The sequence below is a fragment of the Vombatus ursinus genome, unplaced genomic scaffold (genome assembly GCF_900497805.2).
Source record: "Vombatus ursinus unplaced genomic scaffold, bare-nosed wombat genome assembly UNPS02014789.1, whole genome shotgun sequence".
NCBI lineage: Eukaryota > Metazoa > Chordata > Mammalia > Diprotodontia > Vombatidae > Vombatus > Vombatus ursinus.
This window is the reverse complement of record NW_020954567.1, coordinates 4,432,041-4,454,593: the sequence shown is the minus strand read 5'-3', so window position 1 is coordinate 4,454,593 and position 22,553 is coordinate 4,432,041. Positions and strand designations below refer to the sequence as shown.

Genomic DNA, 22,553 nt, shown 5'->3' with positions numbered 1-22,553 from the left:
TCAGCTACCCCGGATTCAGCGAGCATCTCAATGCTGGTTAATCCCAGATCTATGCATCCAGTCCTATTTTTTTCTCTTAAGCTTCAGTCCTACATTGCTAAAAATGAAATCATGTCTCCACACCCCAAGCTTTGCTTTCTTCGAAGCTTCACTAGTACTGTTGAAGACACCACCATCCTCCCAGTACCTGCAGCTCACAACCCAGGTGTCATCCTAGGTTCTTCACTCTCTCTCACACCTCTCCCCCAATCTGATCTGTTGTCAAAGCCTGTTGATTTTATCTTTGTAACGTCTCTGGTACATGGCTACCTGTCTCCTCTGACATAGCCACCACCGTAGTTCAAGTCCTTATCACCTCATACTTGGACTGCAAAGTCTGCTGGTTGGTTTTTCTGCCACAATTCTCTCCCTATTTGAGTCTACCATCCACTTAGCTAATAAAGTGATGTTCCTTCTAAAGCACAAGTCTGCCTGTGTCATTCCTCTACTCAATAAACTCCAGCAGCTCTTTATTGCCTCTAGGATCACATATAAAATCCTTTGTTTAGTATTTAAAGCCTTTCATCATCTCCCCTGCCCCACCTTTCTAGTGTCCTTTCACCTTATACTCACCCATGTACCCTGAGATAAAGTGACACTGACCTCCTTGCTGCTTTTCAAACAAGACATTTCATCACCTGACTGGACATTTTCACTGGTTGTCCCCCACGCCTGGAATTCTCCCCTTCTTCATCTTTGCTTCCCTGGCTTCCTTCAAGTCCCAGGTAAAATCCAACCTTCTGCAGGAAGCTTTTCCCAATCAATCCCCCTTAATTGTATTTTTTCCCTTTATTGATTATCTTCAGTTTTCCCTGTGACTTATTGGAACATAGTTTTTTTTGGCAAGTTGTTTTCCACATTAGATCATGAGCCTCTTGAGTTTTTTGCCTTTTTTGTACCCCAGTGGTTAGTACAGTGCTTGACCCATAGTAGACTCTTAATAAATTGAATGATTTATTTATTGATGATTGGCCAACTGTCCATAGGTCAACTCCAACTGGGTATCTTACTGTCTTTTTATCCCCATTGCCTAGTACAGTGCTTTGCATACAGTTGGTACTTACTAAATGCTTGTTGAATTAAATAGGATTTGGATTCCATACCGAAAAATTAGTGATTTCACTAATGTGAGCATTCACTTCACCAAAGAGACTCACATCCCTTTTCTTCCTACCCTGTACCTTATAGGTGGTTCCATAAGGTTCTGTGATGCCTTACACCTTTTTAGGTTGGTAAGATGGCATAGATTTTGCGAGTCTAAGTTCTCCTTCACTCTGAATCGGAATTACATGAGCTCATTTTTGACCAAGGGGGCCATGGTAGCTTTATCACCAATCAGCTATGAGACAAGATGAGCTATATACACTAGGGGACTAGGGAAGCTCTTCTCCTGGTAGAGAAAAAAGGAACATTTTTGCTTTATTCTTATTCTGTTTCATCCCTTATTCAAGGTTGGCATAGTCAGGTGATGACCCCATTGCTATACCCTAGGTAAAATATTAACCATAAATATTGGCCACAGGTTCAAACCTATGAGTTCATTGATATGAAGAGCTCCTGTATAGAAACTTCCCCCCTTGACACAGATCAGCAACTCATCTATAACTTACAAGCCACAGAGTACAGGGCACTGAGAGGTTAAGTGACTTGTCCATGACCATATAGCTAGTATGTGTCAGAGGCAGGATTTGAACCCAAGTTTTCCTGGCTCTAAAGCCAGTTCTTATGCTATTCACAGACTGCCTCTTGAACAAATTCTTAGTTACTAATAATAGCATTACTACTTTATTGTGGAGGATTTTGTTATTGGCATGCAGGGTTGGAACTTGGCAATATTCACCTTTCGCCCTCTCCTACCCCCCTGTCAGTACTCATTTTACTTGGCCAGCATATCACCTTCACAACTCATCAGTGCCCTAAGGCTGTCCTATGGATTACCACCTCTAGGTTTCCCCTAACAGACTGTGTCCTATGCTTCATACCTCTTTGCCATCAAAGTCTCTTCTCTGAAAGGATCTTATGAAATAATTTGCATAGGCTTATTAATAAGTAATGATCATAGGATCATAGATGTAGGGCTGAAAGGAACTGTGGAGGTCATATAGCCTAATCTCATTTTATAGTCAACAAAACTGAGGCACAGGAAGGATAAATGTCTTGCTTAAGATAGCAGAACTGGGTTTTGATCTCAGGTCCTCTGGACTGCAGATCCAATAATCTCTGCTATCTTGCACTGTCTTTTATGTGTTTTGATGTATTATCCCCTCTAGGTGTATTTGAATTTAGATAGGACAACCCTTTAACCTTGAAGAATAAAATGCTAATGATTGGTTGGTTGTCCTTTGTTCTTGAAGAAGACCAAAATGATATCACTATGAGAGTCAAATTTTAGTGTGTCCAACTGTGGCTAATCAGACCCATATGAGCTTGGAATGTTCTACCACAGGTCGGGCACAAATAGTCCATGTGAACATTTGGGGTGGATTCTCTAAATTTGTGCATCTTCCATTTCTTTTGAGCTGTTTCAATTCTGTTTCCCTCATGGAGCACAGCACCTTTTCTGATGAGGGCATGCCATGTGGAGTGGTCCTGTGCCAATGTCTCCCATGTTACATAATCAATTCCAAAGACATGGAAGAGTTTTGGGGAATCAGGGGTCTTCAAAGAAGTCATAGAATATGGAATTAGCAGAGACTCCAAATTATCCCCTAGGCAGCCATCTACTAAGGCAGTCCTAGAGTAGCAACGATGATGAGGTCTGCTTAGCATCCCAACTACAGGGCCCAAAGTCTTAGGAATATTTTTCTTGCTAGGCAGGTAAACTCAGACAGCTCAAGGATGACCACTCAGAGAGAGCAGATGGGTTCTGCCAGGTGTCATGTTTGCTTCAGGTCAATTTTCATGGCTATGAAGAGCCATGAAAAAAAGAGTTCATTTCAGCTTCATCCTTATTCTGTTTAAGTTTGTATTCAAGGTGGGATGATGATTGTTGCTGATAGTGACCACAATTATCCTAATGTTGAGATTTTCAGAATTAATTTGTAGTTAGGAATAGAACTAGAAGTAACGTCAAGAGGCCCGAGGTTTGATTTCTGTTTCTGATACATATTAGCTGTATGATTGTAGGCAAGTTACGTAGAAGCAGCGTTGTATGGTGCAAAGAGTACTGGTTTTGGAGTCAGATGACCTAGGTTCAAATCCCATCTCCGACATTTATTTACTTATGTGGTGTTGGGCAACTCAAATGATTTTCTTGGGCCTCAGTTTCCTCACCTGTAAAATGGAGGTAGTTAAAATTTTTTTGAGGTCTCTTCCACCTTTAGACTTATGATCTTATAGGTAAGTTATAACTCTTCTGAACCTCAGGTTCCTAATAGGATTGTTATTGTTTAGTCAATTAGTCATGTCCAACTCTTTGTGACCCCATTTGGGGTTTCCTTGGCAAAGATTTTGAAGTGGTTTGCCATTTTCTTCTCTGGCTCATTTTACAGATGAGGAACTGAGGTCAACAGGGTAAAGTGACTTGTCCAGGGTCACACAGCTAGTAAGTGAGGCCACATTTGAACTCGGGTTTTCTTGCCTCCAGGTCTAGCACTCTACCCAATGTGCCACCTAGTGCTGCAGGCGTAAAACACGCAAAGATAAAAAGCAAGTCTCTCCCTATTTTCAAGAATCTTATGTTCAGAATATAATACGCACACCGATAATTTCAGAAGGAGGAGGGCATAAGGGACCGGGTGGAGAAGGAAGGGCATCACGTAGGAGGTGACACTCACTTGAGCTTCAAAGGCAGCTATGGATTCTAAGAAGTGAGAGTGAAGAGAGAATGCCTTCCAAGTATGGAGGACATGGAGATGGGAGATGGCTTGTTGAATTCATCTAAAAGCTAATAGACCTTTTGGATGGAACATAGAATGTATACAAGGGAATAATGTGAAATAAACCTGGAAAGGTGGAAACCAGAAAGTCTAGAAATTCCAAAAAAGTAGGCATGAAGGACTAGCATTTATATTGCACTTTAAGGTTTGAAAAATGCTTCACATGTATCACCTTTAATCTTCACAACAACCCTGAGAGGCAGTTGCTTTATTATCCCTATTTTACAGATGAGGAAATTGAGGTGAAGTGATTTGACCAGAGTTACATAGCTAGTAAGTGTCTGAGGCAGAATTTGAACTCAGGTCTACCTAACTTCAAGTCCAGCACTCTATCCACTGTAGCACCTAGCTACCTCTCCAGCCTGAGGAGTTTGTTGTTCATCCTAGAGGCAATAGGGAGCCATTGAAGATTCTTGAGTTGAGGAAAGACATAGTTCCATCAGTGTTTTGCAAATATTAATTTAGTAGGGACAGCTAGGTGGCGCAGTGGATAGAGCTCCAGTCTTGGAGTCAGGAGGACCTGAGTTCAAATGTGACCTCCGACACTTGATACTTACTAGCTGTGTGACCCTGGGCAAGTCACTTAACCCTCATTGCCTCACCAAAAAAAGATATTAATTTAGTAGCTTGGTAGATGATGAGTTAGAGATTATTGGCTGGTAGCAGTGAGACCAAAAAGACTGTTAAAATATCCTAAAGAGGAGGATCTGAGCTAGGACAGTTGGCTATGTGAGTAAAGAGAAGGGGACAGCTCTATCAGATGGTTAAAGATAAATATGTTCATACACATTGTTTTGTGACAATTGGATTCATGGACTCTTTCCCTAGGTTCACCACTTCTCCCACTCAGCCATATTAGTTAGAACTTTGACCTGGGTTCAAATCTTTTTTTGCTATTTACTTTGTATGTCTTCCTTTGGTGTGCCCTACTCAATTTCCTCCAAGTAAACTCAGGGAGTTGGGATAGGTGATCTCTTAGGTTCTCCTGTCCAGCTCTAAGTTTATGATGCTATGACAGCTGATTATCTTATTTGGACTCAGAAATATTGAGGTAGGGATTCACTGGCCATATGGCTTGATGAAAGTCTTTCCAAGACTTATAGGTGGCTTCATATACACAGAGACTAAGCCTAACGTCAGGAAGATTTGAATTCATATCTGGCCTCAGTCAGTGCCATTCTGGGTAAGTCACTTAACTTTAGTTTCATCAACTGTAAAATAGGAAAAATAATAGCACCCAGTTGTTGGGAGGATCAAATGAGAAAACATTTTTGAAGTACTTTATCAACCTTAAGGTGTTATATGAATGTTAGTTATTATTGTCTGGGTTTGGGGATCACAGAATGTTTGCACAAGAATGAAACCCAAAGAGACATTTTTTTTAAGTCCAACTCTGTCATTTTATAGGTAAAGTAAAAGAAAACCAGAGAAGCTAAGGACAAACAACTAGTTAGAAGTAGAAGCCATCTGGTTTACAGTAGAACTGAGCCCTAGTTTTTCCAGGGGAGCTCTATCACCAGCTGGTCTATACAGCTCATCAGTCACATAGCTAGTTGGTGGGAGAGCTCCTTTGGTTAGACCACAACTAGAATATTGCCACCATTTTCAAAGAACTAGAGAGTTGTCCATAAAAAGACAACCAAGATGCGATGGCCTTGAGATCATGCCATATAAAGAGAGAGGAAGGATTAGGGGATTTTTAGCCTACAGAAGAAAAGACTTAGAGATGACATAACTATCTTTAAGTAATTGAAGCACTTGGAAATCTCTCAGTTTAGCATTTAAAGCCCTCCACAATCTGACTCCACCTATATTTCTAGACTCACTTTATATTATTTCCTTTTGTACTCTAATTTCCAGGCAAATTGGTTGATTTTTTGCATTCGAACTCCTATCCCCATGCCTTTGCATGGTCTATTCCACATGCCTAGAATTCACTGTCTGCTCGCCATCACCACTTAGGATGCCTAGTTTCCTTCAAGGCTCAGCTTAGCTCACATCCAGTACACCTGTCAAAGAATGTCTTTCCTGATCCCCTAGGTGTCTTTCTCTCTCTTACCATTGTCATGTATATATTTATCTGTTGTATTCCCCTGGGAGAGTGTTAGCTCAGTGAAGGAAGAGACTGTTGTTCATTTTATCTTTTTACCTTGGGCTCTTAGCGCAGTGCCTTGCAATTAAGAAATGCTTGTTGGATTGACTGTCACACGGAAGCCTCATGTTTGGTCTCAGAGGACTTCACAAAGGAGGTAGAGTGGGTGAAAACTAAGGAAAAACTTTCTGAAAATTTGGGCTCTCCACAAATGGAACAGAGGTCATGGCATCCAATCAATGGAAGTCTTCAAGCAAAGACTGGATGATTACTTGTCTGATAGGTGGAGAGGGATTTCTTATTCTGGAATATTTTGGACTAATTGATTCTGTGATCCCTTTCAGTGCTTAGCACAATGCCTGGCACATAGTAGGTGCTTAGTACAGACTTGTTGACTTGACTTGAGGGTTTGTGATTCTGCAAAAGCTAAATCTGGAATCTAGACCTTTTGAGGGGAGGATTCTGTACTTTTCCTACCATATCATACTTGCTTCTATGCAAGTGTGCAGATAAAAGATAGGGGTCTAATTCAGTGACTGCAACTGAGAATTATGCTACATGTGTGAAGATTAAGATGGATTTCAGTGACTATAAAACCTTAATCTCAGAAATTCCCAAACATAAGTCTTAGCAGTTCTTAACAGGAGAGAAATAGCCCTGGCCTTAAATATCTAGTTGACACAACATAATTGGACGTGGCAGCTTGGTTACCACCTACCTGCATTATATTAAACAAATTGCTTTTTTTGGGCCCTCAACTTACTTCTCTAGAAAATGGGATTTATGATCACTAATGATTTGTAGGGGTTAACTTGTGCTAAAAACCATTGAGATTTTGAGAGCACTTTGGTGGCAGAAATATCCTTGTATAGCTTACCTTACAAAACTGTCATGGACACCAAATGAGATGGAGGCTGTAAAGTGCCACACAAATATAAGTTATTTTTATCATAATAATGAATACCATGGTGAGTCATCTGTATTTGACCTTATCTTCTTAGGAAATATTAGATATCACAGGAGGAGATTAATTTACCTTATCTTTTTCAAATAGAATCAATGACTGGAAAAAGACAGTTAGGGCCAGGATATTTTCCTTCTACATGCTGACCCAGGCCAAAAATGAAACTGAATCTATTGGTCTGTTTTTTTAAACTACTTGAATGTTGATTGGGGCTATAGCCCTGCTTTCTCATCATCTGGCACACATCAGCATCCCACCTAGTATTTAGTATATTACAGACATGCTTCTCTTTGTGCAGTAAAATTTATCCCTGAGAAGTTGTATGTAAACAGAATTTTTATAAGTAGAATCATTTGGCATATGTCAGAGAAGAACGTTATTCAAAGGGACCTTGAGGTCAAGTTTCTTTTGTGGTGTGAACAGCTACCTTTTAATTTGGCTCCATTTGGAAAGTTGAGGTATCCCCTGTACTAACCAAAGCAAGTGGATCAATGACATATTCTGTTTTGTTCCTCAGAACTAGTCCTAAGTAAAGGATGTAAAGTCCTAAGGAAGTTCTAAGTAAAGGATTGTAAAGGATGGAAAGTTCGTTTTGGGGCATCTTCTGATTAAAAAGTGGGAGATTTGGGACTTGAACCTCAGGTCTTCTGGCTTCAGAGTCACTGCCATGTTTCTGCTACATTATGTTTGTATGTTATATGGCAACATTGCTAATTCAAGGGGGTTGTTTTTGTCCAGTTGTTTCTGATACTTTGTGATTCCATTTGGGGTTTTCTTGGCAAAGATACTGGAGTGGTTTGCCATTTCCTTCTCTAGCTCATTTTTCAGATGAGGAAACTGAAGCCAACAGGGTTAAGTGACTTGCCTAGGGTCATACAGCTAATATGTGTGTGTGTGTGTGAGGCTGAATTTGAACTCATATCTTCCTGATTCCAGGCCCAGGACTCTATCACTGTGCCACCTAGCTGCCCCAAAGGCAGGCACTATACAAATGCTTATTTCCTTCTATTCCCTTCAAGAGGAAAAGGAGTGTTCATGCTTGGCTTGGGATTCACTTCCACTTTGAAGGAGCCACTAGTTAACTGGAGCAAAATAAGTGTCATATTTACATAACCTACAGATCTTCTGTGGCCTGAAACAGTGGAGTATAATCCAGAAGAGAGATGGTAAGAGAGACAGAGAGAGAGAAAAAAAAAAAGAGAAAGAAGTCAGTCTTGTAGGTATGAAAGTCTCACCAACCACATAGGCTTCAGTAATTCAAATTATTTGGGAAGGTTTCCTCTCTTTCTTATATAATAATAATAATAATATTAATAAAAACATTTACATAGCAATTACTATGTGCCAGGCACTGTACTAAGCACTTTACAAATAGTACCTCTTTTGATCCTCACATCAACCCTAGAAGGTAGGTATTGTTATTATTCCCATTTTACAGTTGAGGCAAAGCTGAGGCAAACTGAAGATAAGTGACTTTGTCAAAGTCACACAGCTTATGTGAGATTGAAGGCTTGATTTGAACTCAGGTCTTCCTGACTCTAAACCCAATGCTCTATCTACTATGCCACTTAGCTGCCTCTATTATTTCCTCTCCATTCTCCTCAACAAATACCCATATGTTGACATGATGAATTCTTGTTCTAGACCACCTAGGCTGCCTATGGATGGGTCAGAGGACACATATCAATTATATCACTCCAATGAAAAAGGCAGCAAAACTGGTTGCTGCTTCCAAAAGGACTCAATCAATTCAGTCAAAATGGCCAATGCATGGGTGCAACAAAAGAGGGAGATTGGGAAAGGCAGGATTTCTGGGGAGATGAAGTGTCTTGTTTAAAGAATAGATCACCTTGATTTCCTATCTCCCACATCCATAGCTTCAGTCTGTGGAACTGTGTATTAGAAAGAATGCTGGATTCAAAACTGGAGAAACTTGATCTCTCGTGGAGATTGGCTACTTTCTAGATGTGAGAGCCTGAAGTCAGACCACTACCTCTTTCATTTCTCTGGGCTATGAGAAAATTTTACAAAGTGAGTTGGAAGATTCTTTGGAACTTTAATCTCATGATAGATTGAATTCAAATGTGTAACAGAATGGAAGTGTTTCAGGACAGTCCAGTGGCAACAGCAATGGATTTGGAGGTTGAGGATAAGGGTTAAAACCCCACATCTGCCACCTCCTTTGGCCTTGGGCAAGTCACTCAACCTAATTTAACTTCAGTTTCCTCACTAGTAATGGACTAACTGCCTCTAAGATCCCTTCAAGGTCTAATGACTTAGATTTTCTAGATCTACAATCCTATGATATTTGATGGTATTACCTCATAAAAAGGGAGTAACTCTTTTTCTCACTGTCACATTTTTAAGCTTAGTATTAAAAGAAAGAAATTAAATACACAAATAAGATTTATACTGAATCGTCTTCAGAGAACTTTATTATCAATCACAAAAAGAGAAGGCATTGTGATTATCATCTTTTGGGCCTTTAGAATAGAGCAAATGTATGGGGAAATAAGGTGACTTACCCAAGGTGACTCAGAATTTGCATTGGCACCAGGTAAGGCAAAACAATTACTTCGGTGAAATTGCTTCTACTGAGCGGCATCTTAACTGTTCCAGTTGAGATGTCTGGCAAACATTTCCTAAGGGCTATTTATTCTTTACTGTTGAAGAAAACCTTCAAAGACTGGGAGGGTCACTTGTCCTCCCCCCACTCTTTAATGGCTGTCCTTAGGGTCCCAAACTATTTCAGTATACCTTCAAATTGCCATATGTGGCTTACTGAAAACTTAACTTAGTAAAATATTCATGTAGATTGGTGCAAATATTTTCAACAGTGTTTTCTTAGCAGCCCAGGGGGAGGTCTGAAGTGGCAAAGAGGCAATGAAAAACAACAGTAAAAAAAGAGTTAACTTTTGTATGGTGTTTTTTAAGGTTTTCAAAAACACTTAAAATAAATTATCCTCACAACAACTCTGTGAGGTAGATGATATTATGACCCCCACTCCCCATTTTACAGGTGAGGAAAGTGAGACTAAGAGTGGTTAAGTGCCTTGCCTGGGGTCATAAAGCTGGTGAATATTTGAACAGGATTTCAAATCCTTGCCTTCCCAACTCTAGGTCCAGCTCATTCTACCTGCTACACCATGCTGAAAGTATTTTCTTCATAAGGGGTTACTGTCACTTGGGAAACAGTGTGTAATTTGGAAAGATGCTAAAGTTAGGACATCTGGTTTCAAACCTCTACCCTAACACTAGCTCTGTGATCATCATACAATCTTCCCGAGCCTCAGTTTTCTTATCTCTAAAATGGTGATATTTTTGTCTGCTATCTCAAATGGTTGTTATGGGGGAAACCACTTTTCAAACCTTAAAATGATTATTGAAATCTGACCTCCTATTCCAATAAGAGTATGGGCCAGGTTGGTTATCACATCTGGGCACACCTAGTTCACCCGAGCAAACTAAACATGCCTTCTCCTATGCTGCTGATGTCATTACGGAGGTAGGGCCAGCAGTGAAAGACTAGAGTAGAAGAGATTTGGGTTTATATGGTAGGGAGGTGGGGAAATGTGACAGGAGAATCATGAACAGAAAGAGAGAGGGCCTGCAATGCAAGCTACCATTTTGTTTTCTTCACACTTGGTACTCCCAACAGACTTTGGTGGAGAAGGGGCCATGGCAGTAGCAATCAGCTTGGAGAACTTCCATGTGAGACCTCATAATCTACCAGTTAGGGACCCTGGTCTCTGCAGTGGAGGGTGTTGAACACGTCTACAGACAATAATATTCCTATTTCTAACTTAATTCATTTACTCTTCCTTGTATTTACTTGCTTATATTTCATTTAAGCTTCAAAATGCACTAACCAACTTTTTCCTTGGTCCATTCTCTACCACATTCCCCTACCTCCTGCCCCCTTGATGACCCATTAGTTCATCTTTCGGTCCCCCAAACTGTTCTCCCTCCCTTGTTTCAAATCCATTTCTCTAATTTCGTCTTTCCTTTGGATGGTTGAACTCCAGGTGGCATTCACCCTGACTACATATCCCTGAAAAACTTAACCCCCAAATAAAGAAGACTGAAAACTCATGCCATATCTTTATTTCTTCCCATTTCAATTCAACCTCCCAATGCTATTCTTCTATTTGATTTTTTACTAGCCGCTCTGAAGTCTGGCATTGCCATATGGCAAATGCAAATTTCTGAGCAATGATCACAATGCCTGGCATACAGCAGATGCTCAATAAATGCTTATTGACTTGAATAAAAGTAAATTAAGGAAATTTCTAGTTGAGGTAGAAGGAAATTCTCTTTTGTCTACTTGTGAATTTGGGCTATTTCCTATCTGCTGTGCAGACTGGACTCTCAGTGAAGGTTTTCAGGGGAAAGATTTTGCACTTCAACAAGCATTTAAAAATCTCCTACTATGAGCCAGACATTATGAGCCAATGAAACAGTCCCTATTCACAAAAAGCTCACATTCTGGTAGAAGAGAAAAGAATTACATTTTGGGCTTTTTGTCCCCCTGAAGTCTGCAAATGAAAGTCCACATGTGAGCTTTGCAGAATAGACAAGGTGTCCCAAACATCTATGCAATTTAAAACTTTAATAGCAGATAACATCTCAACAAGCTGAGAAATATTTCAAAATAAAGCTACCCCCAATTTCCTTCCATTCTTACTGTCTCTCTTTTTTTTCCCTGTATCCTAGCCCAGCCCACCTCCTGTTTTGGTATTGCCTCCTCTCCTCCCTTTGCCCAGGCCCCACCCGTCCCCCTTACCTGGGTAGTCAATGTTTGTCACTATTAAGTAGACAGCCAAGTCCACTAACAGACAGTCACAGTGCCAGGGGTTTCCTTCCAAATGCAGAGTCTTGAGATTAAACAGGTGGTGAATGGTCTGGGCATCCAGGAATTCCAAAGCCGTGTTGCTCAGATCCAGGTGTCTCAGGGCGGTGTTGTTGGCGAAGGTGTATTTATCGATCTCTGTGAGGTGGGGGTTGTTGGAAATATTTAGGATCACCAGATTGTGGAGCATGCTGAAACCATATGGGGAGATGTGACTGATGTTGTTGAAACTGAGGTCAAGGTAGATGAGTTTGTAGACTCCGATGAAGGTGAAATCCATGATCTCTGTGATTTGGTTGAATGTACAATCTAGGTAGACGAGGTCATTCAGGAGACCTAGGTTTACGGCTGGCAAGAAGGTGATATTGTTTCCTTTCAGCACGAGTTGCCGAGTGGTCATTGGCATATCAAGGGGATACTCCATCAGGCCAGAGCAAATCACCTCTAGTAACCTGCAGGTACATTTTTTTGGACAAACTTCATTCCCAGCAACCGATATCATGCCGCAGGAGAACAGCAACCACCAGGGCCAATGGCCTGTCGCAAAGGACATAATAAGTTGTTGTGGCTACCTTTGTCCCACCTTGCTGTCTGAGCTGAATGCAGGCAAGTGTGTGTGTGTGTGTGTGTGTGTGTCTGTGTGTGTGGGGGGCAGGGAGGATGGTGAGGTGAGAAGGGTAAAGGGAGGGAGGCGAGTGGGGAGAGAGAGCTGAAAGGACTATAACATTCTATCTTTGTGCAAGCAATTTTTCCATTACAGGGCAACAGAGCAGAAGTTGAGATGCGAGGCCTGATGCTGCACAGTCCTCTGTTTGGGAGCCCTTCAGATCGCTCACTCACACTGCCTCCTGGCACTTGGCCCACTTGGCTGCTTGAGCATTATTCACCCTTTCTCTAAGTTTGCAAGTGAAGGGGAGCCAGGGCAGAACCGCATGCCACTGTGGTTGCCAGGTGACACCTTTATGATGTCAGCAGCTGCAAAACAGAGCTTGGCTATGGGAAAAAGAATTCTCCCCTGTGCAGCTGGGGCACCCGGCTGGGGGTGGTGTCTTCTTAGGTAAGCTGTGTGGGTGCAAGGCTCTGTAGCTGTTTGGGACTCTTCGGGAAGGGTGTCTGCAATGGGGATCCCTATGCTGTGCCTCTATCTGTGGATGTGTGGAAGAGTCTATATGTGATGTTGTTCTGTGTGTAGGTATGCAGAAAAAAAATTAGGCAGGACTTCAGAAGTCCATAGAACAGGCAGATACCTGTTTTCAGGGTTAGGGTTCTAATGGGTACCAGTGTTAAGATGCTGTATATAGAAGAGGATGGGGGAATGAGTCCTGGGTTGTATGAGGGCAAGAGAGACATCCGGTGATAAAGATAAATGTCATAAATGGCAGTGTTATATAACTATGAGCTATTATTATTAATATTAAATAATTTTAGGTGCATGTAAATCTCTGAGTAGAATATGGATGTTTGTGATAACTTTCAGTACTTATGAAATTATTTTTTAAGTACATCTTCCTCTTCTTCATAATGACTAGTTGGATGAGATGCTCTCCAAGGAGCATCTTTTTCTAGTTCTATCATTTATGATTCAATGGTGATAATCATAAGGATAACAATAATTATAAAAACTGACTCTGCCACAAAGTCCTACTTTATGGTAACAGAGTTTTAAACCCAAATGACTTCATTAGAGCTGCACAGAACAACAGCAACACATTGTGGAGTAGGAAGGCAAGGCATTTTTAATCTTCATTTTAACAATTAGGTCAGAAAGGTTCGGTGACTTGCTCAGAGTCACACAGTAAGCAGCAGAGCTGGGGTCAGACCCCAGATCTCCTGTGCTGTCTCCACTGTACTGCCATAAGCATAATCAGCTTTAGAAAACCCTTTCCCCCCCAAAATGGATAAATTGGAATGCAATTGATGTAAATGTGCATTTTAAAAGTAACCTTCCTTTTACCAAAGAATTCTCCCGGGGTACTTTAAAAAGTGAGCTCTTCAGTGCATTGAAGGGTAGTCAGCTAGGTGGCTCCATGGATAGAGTGCTTGACTTGGAGCCAAAAAGACCTGAGTTTAAATCTGACTTTAGACATTTACTAGCTGTGTAACCCTGAGCACATTCTTTGTGACTTGGTTTCCTCATCTGTAAAATGGGGACAATAATAGCACCTACCTCTCAGGGTTATTGTTGTGAGGGTAATATGAGATAATATTCATAAAGTGCTTTGCAAACCTTAAAGAGCTATATAGATTCTAGTTATTATTATTATCATTATCATTATAGATTATGGTGTATTTGACCAAGAAGGGAATAAAGGAGGAAAAGGTTGCCATCTGAATGAGAGAGGGGCAGAGAAACTGGAAGCTAAAGAGATAAAAGAGATCAATCCCCTCTGACATGGATATACAAACCCAGGGGAAAAGGGGATGTGGTTTACAAAAGTCTGACTTTTGAACAACTTATAGGAAACACATAACAGTAGTGTAAGTGTGAATAATAAATACACATACATAGGTGTGAAGGACCTCTCTGAGCCTGGATTATCCTAGTGAGACAAGAAAGAGCAAAGGCAGGGGGGTGTATTGTTAGTCAGCTATATTCATCCATGAAGGTTTTTTTTTAACTAAGCACTCACTGGGTTCTTGATGCTGAATTAGGCGAGATATGAGAGACTCAGAGGAGTACTATCAAATTGAAAGTGACCTTATTGAAGCAGATAGCCCAGATGCTTAAAGTAATGGCCCTAATGAAAGGTGTGCACGTACTGTTCCTATGCCCAATGCTTTCTTCTCCATCATGCCCAGAGCTCAACTATCCAAGAGTTTAGGCAGTAGTCACCCTGATTCAAAAAGGCAATGTATTGCCATGGAAAGAGCATTCAATTTTGAACCCCAAGACCTGAGTTAAATCCTGGCTTTGCTACTTAGAAGCTGTGTGACTTGAGGTGAGACCTTCAGCCTCCCTGTGCCTCATCTATAAAATGAGGTGATGGGACTAGATGGCATCTAAGGTCCCTTCATTCTCTGAATCTGTGATCTTATGAACCAGAAAAAAGACCAATAGTTCACATTTTAGAGGACTTCACAACCGGCTTTCCGCCTTACAACCCAGGGTAGGGGGAGGGGGTAGTTTGTGCAGGGGTTTCTTTCATATTATAGATGTGTAAACTGAAGTTCACAGATTCTGGTTTGCTGAAGGTCACATGGCTAGCAAACCCATCATAGAATTTTAAGGCTGAAAGGGACCTCAGAGATCTTTTAATTCAATAAGCATTTCCTCTGTCTTATGCCTTTTCCCCCTTCCTTCCTTACCTTCCTCCCTTTCTTCCCTTCTCTTCCTCCCTCCCTTATTTTCTTCCTTCTTTCCTTTTTTCCTTCTTCCTTCTTGCCTTCCTCTTTCCTTCCTTCCCTCCTTTCCCTTTTCCTCCTTTCTCCCTCTCTCCCTTATTTCTTTCCTTCCTTCCTCCCTTTCCTTCTCCTTCCTTCCTCCCTTCCTTCCCTCCCTCCTTCCTCCCTTCCTTCCCTTCCTTCCTCCCTTCTGTCCTCTCTTCCTTTCTTCCTTCCTACATTCTACTGGGGGAAGAGTGTAGTTTAACCTGTATTTGAGCAGGAATCTCCTTGCCAAGTGGCCAGTAGATTTCTTTCCAGTAGACAACATTCTCTCCCTAAAATGCTATTATTGGCCTGGGCTTGTGACTTCACTGGCATAGGGAACTCCCAGTAGAAAATGCCTTTGGCCGGTGCAGATCAGAGCCTGTTCTGCAGCTGAGAGTCCCACAGAGCAGTCTGGGGGTAATGAGAGGTTAAGTCACTTCACCAGTATAATATGGCTAATTAGCCAGTATTTGGCAAAGGTGGAACTTGAACCCAGGTCTTCATGACTCTGAGGTCAGCTTTTTATGCATTATGCCAACTGCCTCTATAATCATAATAAAAGTGCTGCTGCTACTTGAAAATGCTGCTTAGCAAAGCTTATATAACTTGATCCGGGAGATCTTAAGAAAAAAATTAATTTTCAAAATTATGTCTGTCTCCATTGATTGAAGAGCCTGTTGGCTGGAAGGGTTTGTTTAACCAGTAGCTACATGTTGTAGTGTATAGAGTGCTGGGCCTTGGTTCAGGGCTGAGTTCAAATCCAGCTTCAGATACTTGATACATGTATGTTCCTGGGCAAGTCAATTAACCTCTATCTGTTTTGCTTTCCCTATCCGTACAAATGAAAATAGCAATGGCACCCACCTCCCAGGGTTACTGTGAAGATAAAATGAGATAATGCTTTTAAAGAACCTTGCAACCCTTAAAGTGCTATATAAATGTTACTTGTCATTAACCAATGGTAACTTGGTCTGATGATGCTCACATGTAAGGACATAACAGAGGGTGCTGATTTTACAGTTGGAATACCTGGGGTTGAATGGCAGCTAACTATCTCCTGACTACCTATGTGACCTGGACAAAGAACCTTAAGCCCTCAGGGCCTCAGTTTCCTCACCTGTGAAATGAAGGGATTGGCGGCATGGTACCGTGGAAATATTTTTGGCTCTAGAGTAGAAGAACTTGACTGTCTGAGATGTCTATGGATGGTGACCCAGACTCTGAACCCCCAATTCCCTCTCTCCCTCTTATAAAAAACGCTAAGTTAGCTATGCTCAAAAAAGTCTCTGATAATCTAATTCATACTGATGTGTTAATGACTGATAGCATAATATGTGCCCCCCCACCTCAGGAGTATTTGCATTTTAACATGGGTTAACCCCCAAAAAGATATTTTAGGCATCAGCCATGGAGACCTGTGGAGGAGATATTTTGGGTATGGAGAGTCTTAAGGGGTGCCTCTCAAATCACATCATTTAGGCTCACTCAGAAAATCAACCTTCTGAGGTTGGGTTCTCTTTTTTTAATTCAGTTTTGATTGAAGCTGAGCACACTTAACCAAAGCTATGTTGGATTAGCCCACCTCTGAACCTTTAACAGGGACCATCCTTCACCCTCTACAGTGGGGATATCAAGGGACCTGGCACATGCGGGTGTAATCTGAAGCACAATCACATTAGAACAAACTCATTGGCTTATCATGGCCTTGGGTAGAGATATATTTTTAGCTCTTTGTGTCAGCAGCACTGCTCCTCCAGATTAATACTCCTTTCTCAGGTGCCAGAGTGTCTCCAGACATTTTCCCCAGGGGCCTGAAAGACATCATCATTGTGCAGTGGAAAGAGCACTGGGCAGGGAATGAAAAGATTTTTGTCAGGGTCCCATGACTTGAGTGTCAGAGGCCCTTGCCCTTCAACCCAAGGGCCCTCAAGAGAATAGAGAAGGACTCAGAAGATCTGGTCAAGGACATGGCTATTGCAGTTCCTGTGATGCAGATTTATCACCCCCAACCCTTCTACTGTCTCCACGCCCAAGACTCTAGGCAGTTTGCAGTATGGCCCCGGTATGCAATATTTCTTTGGAGAAACACACACATGCACATCCACACACAATATGAAGGGATACTGAGACTTATGGGGATAGTGACCAAACCTTTGTAATGATGCTACTTTGCCTTGAAGAGGTCTCCTCTTGTTAGCAATCTTCCCCCAGCCCCACCTCCAACCATAAGCCCTGTGATAGCTACAGGATGGGCCAGTGTGTAGCAGAAGCCAAGAAATTTTGCTTCTGTATGCTTTTATTTTCTGGATGCAGATGACCCTGGCATAGGAAGAGAATCTGGTGCCCTCATCAGGACCATCAGTAGCAGCTGTTGCCCTTCTCCATTGTGCCTCCTGGGCTCGTGCCAGTTCATCTGCCTCGGCCTTCTTATTTGATGCGACAACTAAGGATGAGTCCTGGCTCTTCCATTTGCCAGCCAGATGACCTTGGGCACATCTGAACCTCAGTTTCCTCATCTGTAAAATGGAGATCATACTTACCTTACCTTCCTCACATATTTGTTTGGAGAAAAAAATGAAACCATTTATGTAAGACAGCTTGTCACATATACATGTAAACTCTTACTATTTTTTTTTTGTTGCTTTCTAGAAGTGGTGGTGGTGAACCACATAGAAGTGAAAGCAGCCACTGTGACTAAGAGAGAAAGGAGATAAATCCTTGCATGGTGAAAGAAGAGTGATAGTGCCAGGTGTCCAGAGTGATGAGGGGCAAATGATGTGGGAAAATGGAATTCCAAAGTAGTCTGAAATTTCTGCTTTTTCCCCCATTGATTACAATAAAATTTTGCATTGAAATATCTCTGGCTGGCATCTGACTCTGAGATTCTGAGAAGGAAAGGGGAAGGAATAAGCATTTATAAAGAGCCTACTATGTGCCAGGCACTGTGCTAAGTGCTTTTTTCAAACAAACCAACAATTATTACCTCATTTGATCTTCACAACAATCCTGGGCAATAGGTACTATTATTGTCCCCTTTTTACACTTGAGGAAACCAGAGGTTGAGTGACTTGCCCATGTTCATGCAGCTAGTAAATGTCTGAAGTCATGTTTGAACTCAGGTTTTCTTGACTCCAGGTGTAGTACTCTATCCACTGCACCACCAGCTGCCTTTGGAAATCGCTGATCTATTTAATAGGGAAAGAAATGATGCGGAAACATTATATGCTATTTCTTTATGTTATCAGTAAATAGCTTTTACCTTATGAAATGGTTGTGTTCCAAAAGATCATTTGTTTAGTTGATTGGAACTCAGAATATATTTTCCCATTGAAAAACTGTTCAGAATCATGATTAAGATCTAAATCCACAAAATTCTATTTAGCCCACAGTGCCACTGAGTCATAGAATGAGTCTGGATTCTGAGTTATAGAAGCAAGAGATTGTGCAATGAAGGAAAGATGAAGATGAAGAAGAAAATGGTCTCTTCCTTTCCTGGGTGACTTAGTTAAATTTGATAAAAAGATGAAGTTTGCCTTTGACTCCTTCCTATTTCCCTTTATTACAGATTTTGTTGGCCTTTCCCACTATTCTAATCTTCTAACTGCAGCACCTGGGCCAAGACTTCCTTCTCAAAGTGCTTCAGGGCCCCAAATTATCTGTCTCTGACCTACCAGATCAAATAATATAGTATTTCTGAAGTGCTTAGCACAATGACTGACACATAGTAGGCACTTAATAAATACTTATTCTCTCCTCCTCCCTTCCCCCATCAAACAACCAACATTTCCTTATACTCATTGCAGTTGCAGATGCCATTTAGGTATTAGGAAGAAAATAATCTAGTGAACTAATTTGTACTAATATGAGAATGACTGACAGCACAACTCAGAAGTATTTTCATTTTTTTGAAAAAGAAGTTGCCATTTTGTGACAGTCCCCTGGGAGGATGAAGGGTTCCCTTTTGATCTTTGCTTTCTACAACTGGACTTATAGTACCATGTTCCCACAGCATAGGTGTGGCTATCAACAGAGTAAGTCCTTGACTGGGTACCCAGTTTATGTCTAATGAGAGACATGGGGGTCAGCCAGAGACATTTTAATGCAAAGTTTTATTGTAATTAATGGGGAAGAGGGGGAAAAGAAGAGGAAGAAGGGATCCTGATTTTACAACTCCGACACACATACTAACATAGGATATGACTTCTGTAAGAGCAGTGCTGTGTTGAGGTGCACAGTTATGGGTCCATTCAACAGGAAGGGCATGTTCTAATGGGAAGTGTGCTCCCACTGGAGGGGAGGGTGTGCTCCAAAGTGCTCTTTGGAGAGTGGGATTCTTATACTCCGATTTGAGGTGCTCCCCCAACCCCAGGAGCTGGTCATTTAGAATACCAGGGGTCAAAGCAAAATGTTGTAGAGGTTTATTATTAGGGAGAAAAATGAGCTGGTGATAGACAAAATATTTTTTTGGGGCACACAGTTGTACCTTTGAAAAATATTATGGTCAGTATTTTTCCATGAGTATGTTCTAGAAGCTTACAGTCTCCCTTAAGGGGAGACTGTCATGGTGGTCTCAAGGCCACCAGGACTAATCTTATAACAGTTACTTATTCACCCAAGGGTAATCTTAATTGGTATAATCTTACTCAATGTGGGGGAATGTATTTTTGAACAGTGATCTGTTTGATATATCTTTATTGACAAGACCAAAAGAAGGACTTACGACTCCAATAGGAAGGATTTTTCCAAGGTATTAGCTGATTTTTCTTACCAAATGATACTATGCATGTAAAGTGATATAGGTTCAAGTCTAAAGAAGGGCTTTGATAGGACATGTTTCTTGTAGGGACCAAATCATGTGGATTTTTAAAAGCAATCTCAGACTCTGCTTGGATATCTTTCAGTAAGAACCATCTTTGGATATCATCATACTGTTTCTTGCCCTGTACCAACTTTATTTGGATATTAGTTTAAAATCAACATGGAGGGCGGCCTCGAAGAAGAAAAGAAACCACTAAAGGGCATCATGTAGCCTGTTGGGGAAGGGGAGAAGAGAACATCCTGCCATCTTTGATTTGATAATTCTGGAAGAATTTTAAATGGTAATTGTTTGCATGCAAATGAACTTTGGGTTTTCCTAAAGAACCAGCTGGTAGAAGGCTGGTTCTTCTCTGTTACCCTTCTTATTATCTTCTTGAATTATGTATCAGCCATGGGGGGCTCCCTAAGGTAAGAGGACTTTAGGTGATCATTCCAATTTTTTCTAATCCAGAGAAAAGTGGCCCTGTTATTAGATATTCATGATACACGCTTTCATGGAATTCAATACCCTGCAAAAAAGGAAGGATTTGAAATTATTCAAGATTTTTTTTTTCATATTTTGAGCTAATTTATCACTTCTCCAAACAATTTCTTAAAATATGTCTGACACATGGAACATTTCACAATTATGTTCAGATTGTTAGAACCTATTTGGGTTCCATATCTATTCCAAAACACTGCTGCGGAGCCTCCATTTTCCCACTGAATATCCCATTTTCTTCCACCCACAATTCGTTATGTGACATCAGAATAATGCAAAAGAACATTTACTTCATAGACACATGGACTTAGATTAGGAAGGGACATTAGAGGTCATCTTGTTTAACCCTCTCATTTTCTTTTTAAAAGTATTTTATTTCTTCCTAATGACATGTAAAAATAATTTTCAATATTCATTAAAAAAAATTTGAATTCCAAATTCTCTTCCTTCCTCTCTCCTCTCTCCCTCCATTCCCTAAGATGGTGAACAATTTGATATAGGTTTTTCATGCAATCATGTAAAACATATTTCCTTATTAGTCATGTCATGGAAGAAAACTCAAACCAAAAAAGGAAGAAAAAAGTCAAGAAAAAAAGAAAGAAAAAGAAAAAAAGAAAAAATTGTATGCTTTGGTCTGCATTCAGACTCCATCAGTTCTTTCTCTGGAGATGGATAACATTTTTCACCATGAGTCCTCTGAGATTGTCTTGGATCATTCCTGAGAATAGATAAGTCATTCACAGGTCATTATACAATATTGCTGTTATTGTGAACAATGTTCTCCTGGTTCTGCTCACTTCACTCTGCATCAGTTCATGTAAGTCTTCTTAGGTTTTTCTGAAACCATCCTTTCATGATTTCTTATAGTACAATAGTATTACATTACAATCATATGCAACAACTTGTTCAGTCATTCCCCAATTGATGGGCTTCCCCTCCATTTCCAATTCTTTGACACTACAAAAAGAGCTGCTATACATATTTTTGTATACATGGGTCCTTTTCCCTTTTTATGATGTCTTTGGGATACATACCTAGTAGTGGTATTGCTGGATCAAAGGGTGTGCTCTTTGGGCATAGTTCCAAATTGTTTTTCAGAATGATTAGATCAGTTCAACACTCTACAAACAGTGCATTAGCATCACAATTTTCCCTCATCCCCACCAAAATTTTATCATTTTTCCCTTTTCTGTCATATTAGCCAGTATGATAGGTATAGTACCTCAGAATTGTTTTAATTTGTATTTCTTTAATCAATAATGATTTAGAGCATTTTTTTCATGTGATTATAGACAGCTTTGATTTCTTCATCTGAAAACTGCCTGTTTATAACCTTTGACCATTTATCAATCGTAACCATCTCATTTTCCAGTGGAAGGAATGGGGGACCAGAGAGATAAGTTGGTTTGCCTAAAGTCACATAAGTTATGAGTGACCAAGTCTGGATTTGAACCTAAGTCTTCTGATTCTATATCTTGGACCCTTTCTAAAGGACCATTGCTGCCTGCCAGGTATGTAACATGGAATTAAAAATTAATTAGTAAATATCCATATTGATATTTTCTAAAACTCTATCTCCTACCATGCCTATTAGAGTCATAGGAAGTTTTGAAGCTACTTGCCCCTAGTTTTCCCAGAGAGACATCAAAGACAGCAGGCAGGATGTTAGGGTAATATCCATGGAATCATTATTGGGAATTCTGGGATTTTGGCATGAGAACAAGATAGTAATGAAAGCCCAGGCTGTCCTGTCACCTAAATTGGTGAGGTATAGATGGAATTCTACAAACCCCAGGTCTAGAGAGTGCCTCTTCTCAAGAATCAGGAGCCCAAGATGCCCAGATCAAGCCCTTCTCTATGTCCCCTGACACTTCTCTCCACCATTTCTACTGTTCATTTTTTAAACCACTGCTTCTAGTTTCTCCAGTACTCCCTTCAAAACCTACCATGCATAGGGATGCTGAATGCTTATACATGGCTTTGAGGGACATGTAGTTTAGCATTCTCTTTCAATGAGTGAGTCACCATAGCACCGATTTTTATAGGGACACATAAGTCCTTTG

General features: G+C 40.7%; 1 protein-coding gene across 1 annotated transcript in view; it reads right to left on the bottom strand.

The window, feature by feature from the left end:
* LRRC52 (leucine rich repeat containing 52) overlaps positions 1-12,375 on the bottom strand; it is a 46,062-nt gene extending 33,687 nt beyond the window's left edge. The window contains exon 1 of the mRNA XM_027868354.1: positions 11,757-12,375. Coding sequence (XP_027724155.1) covers positions 11,757-12,375 — 619 coding nt within the window. The remainder of the gene's footprint in view (positions 1-11,756) is intronic.
* Positions 12,376-22,553: the final 10,178 nt, after the last annotated feature.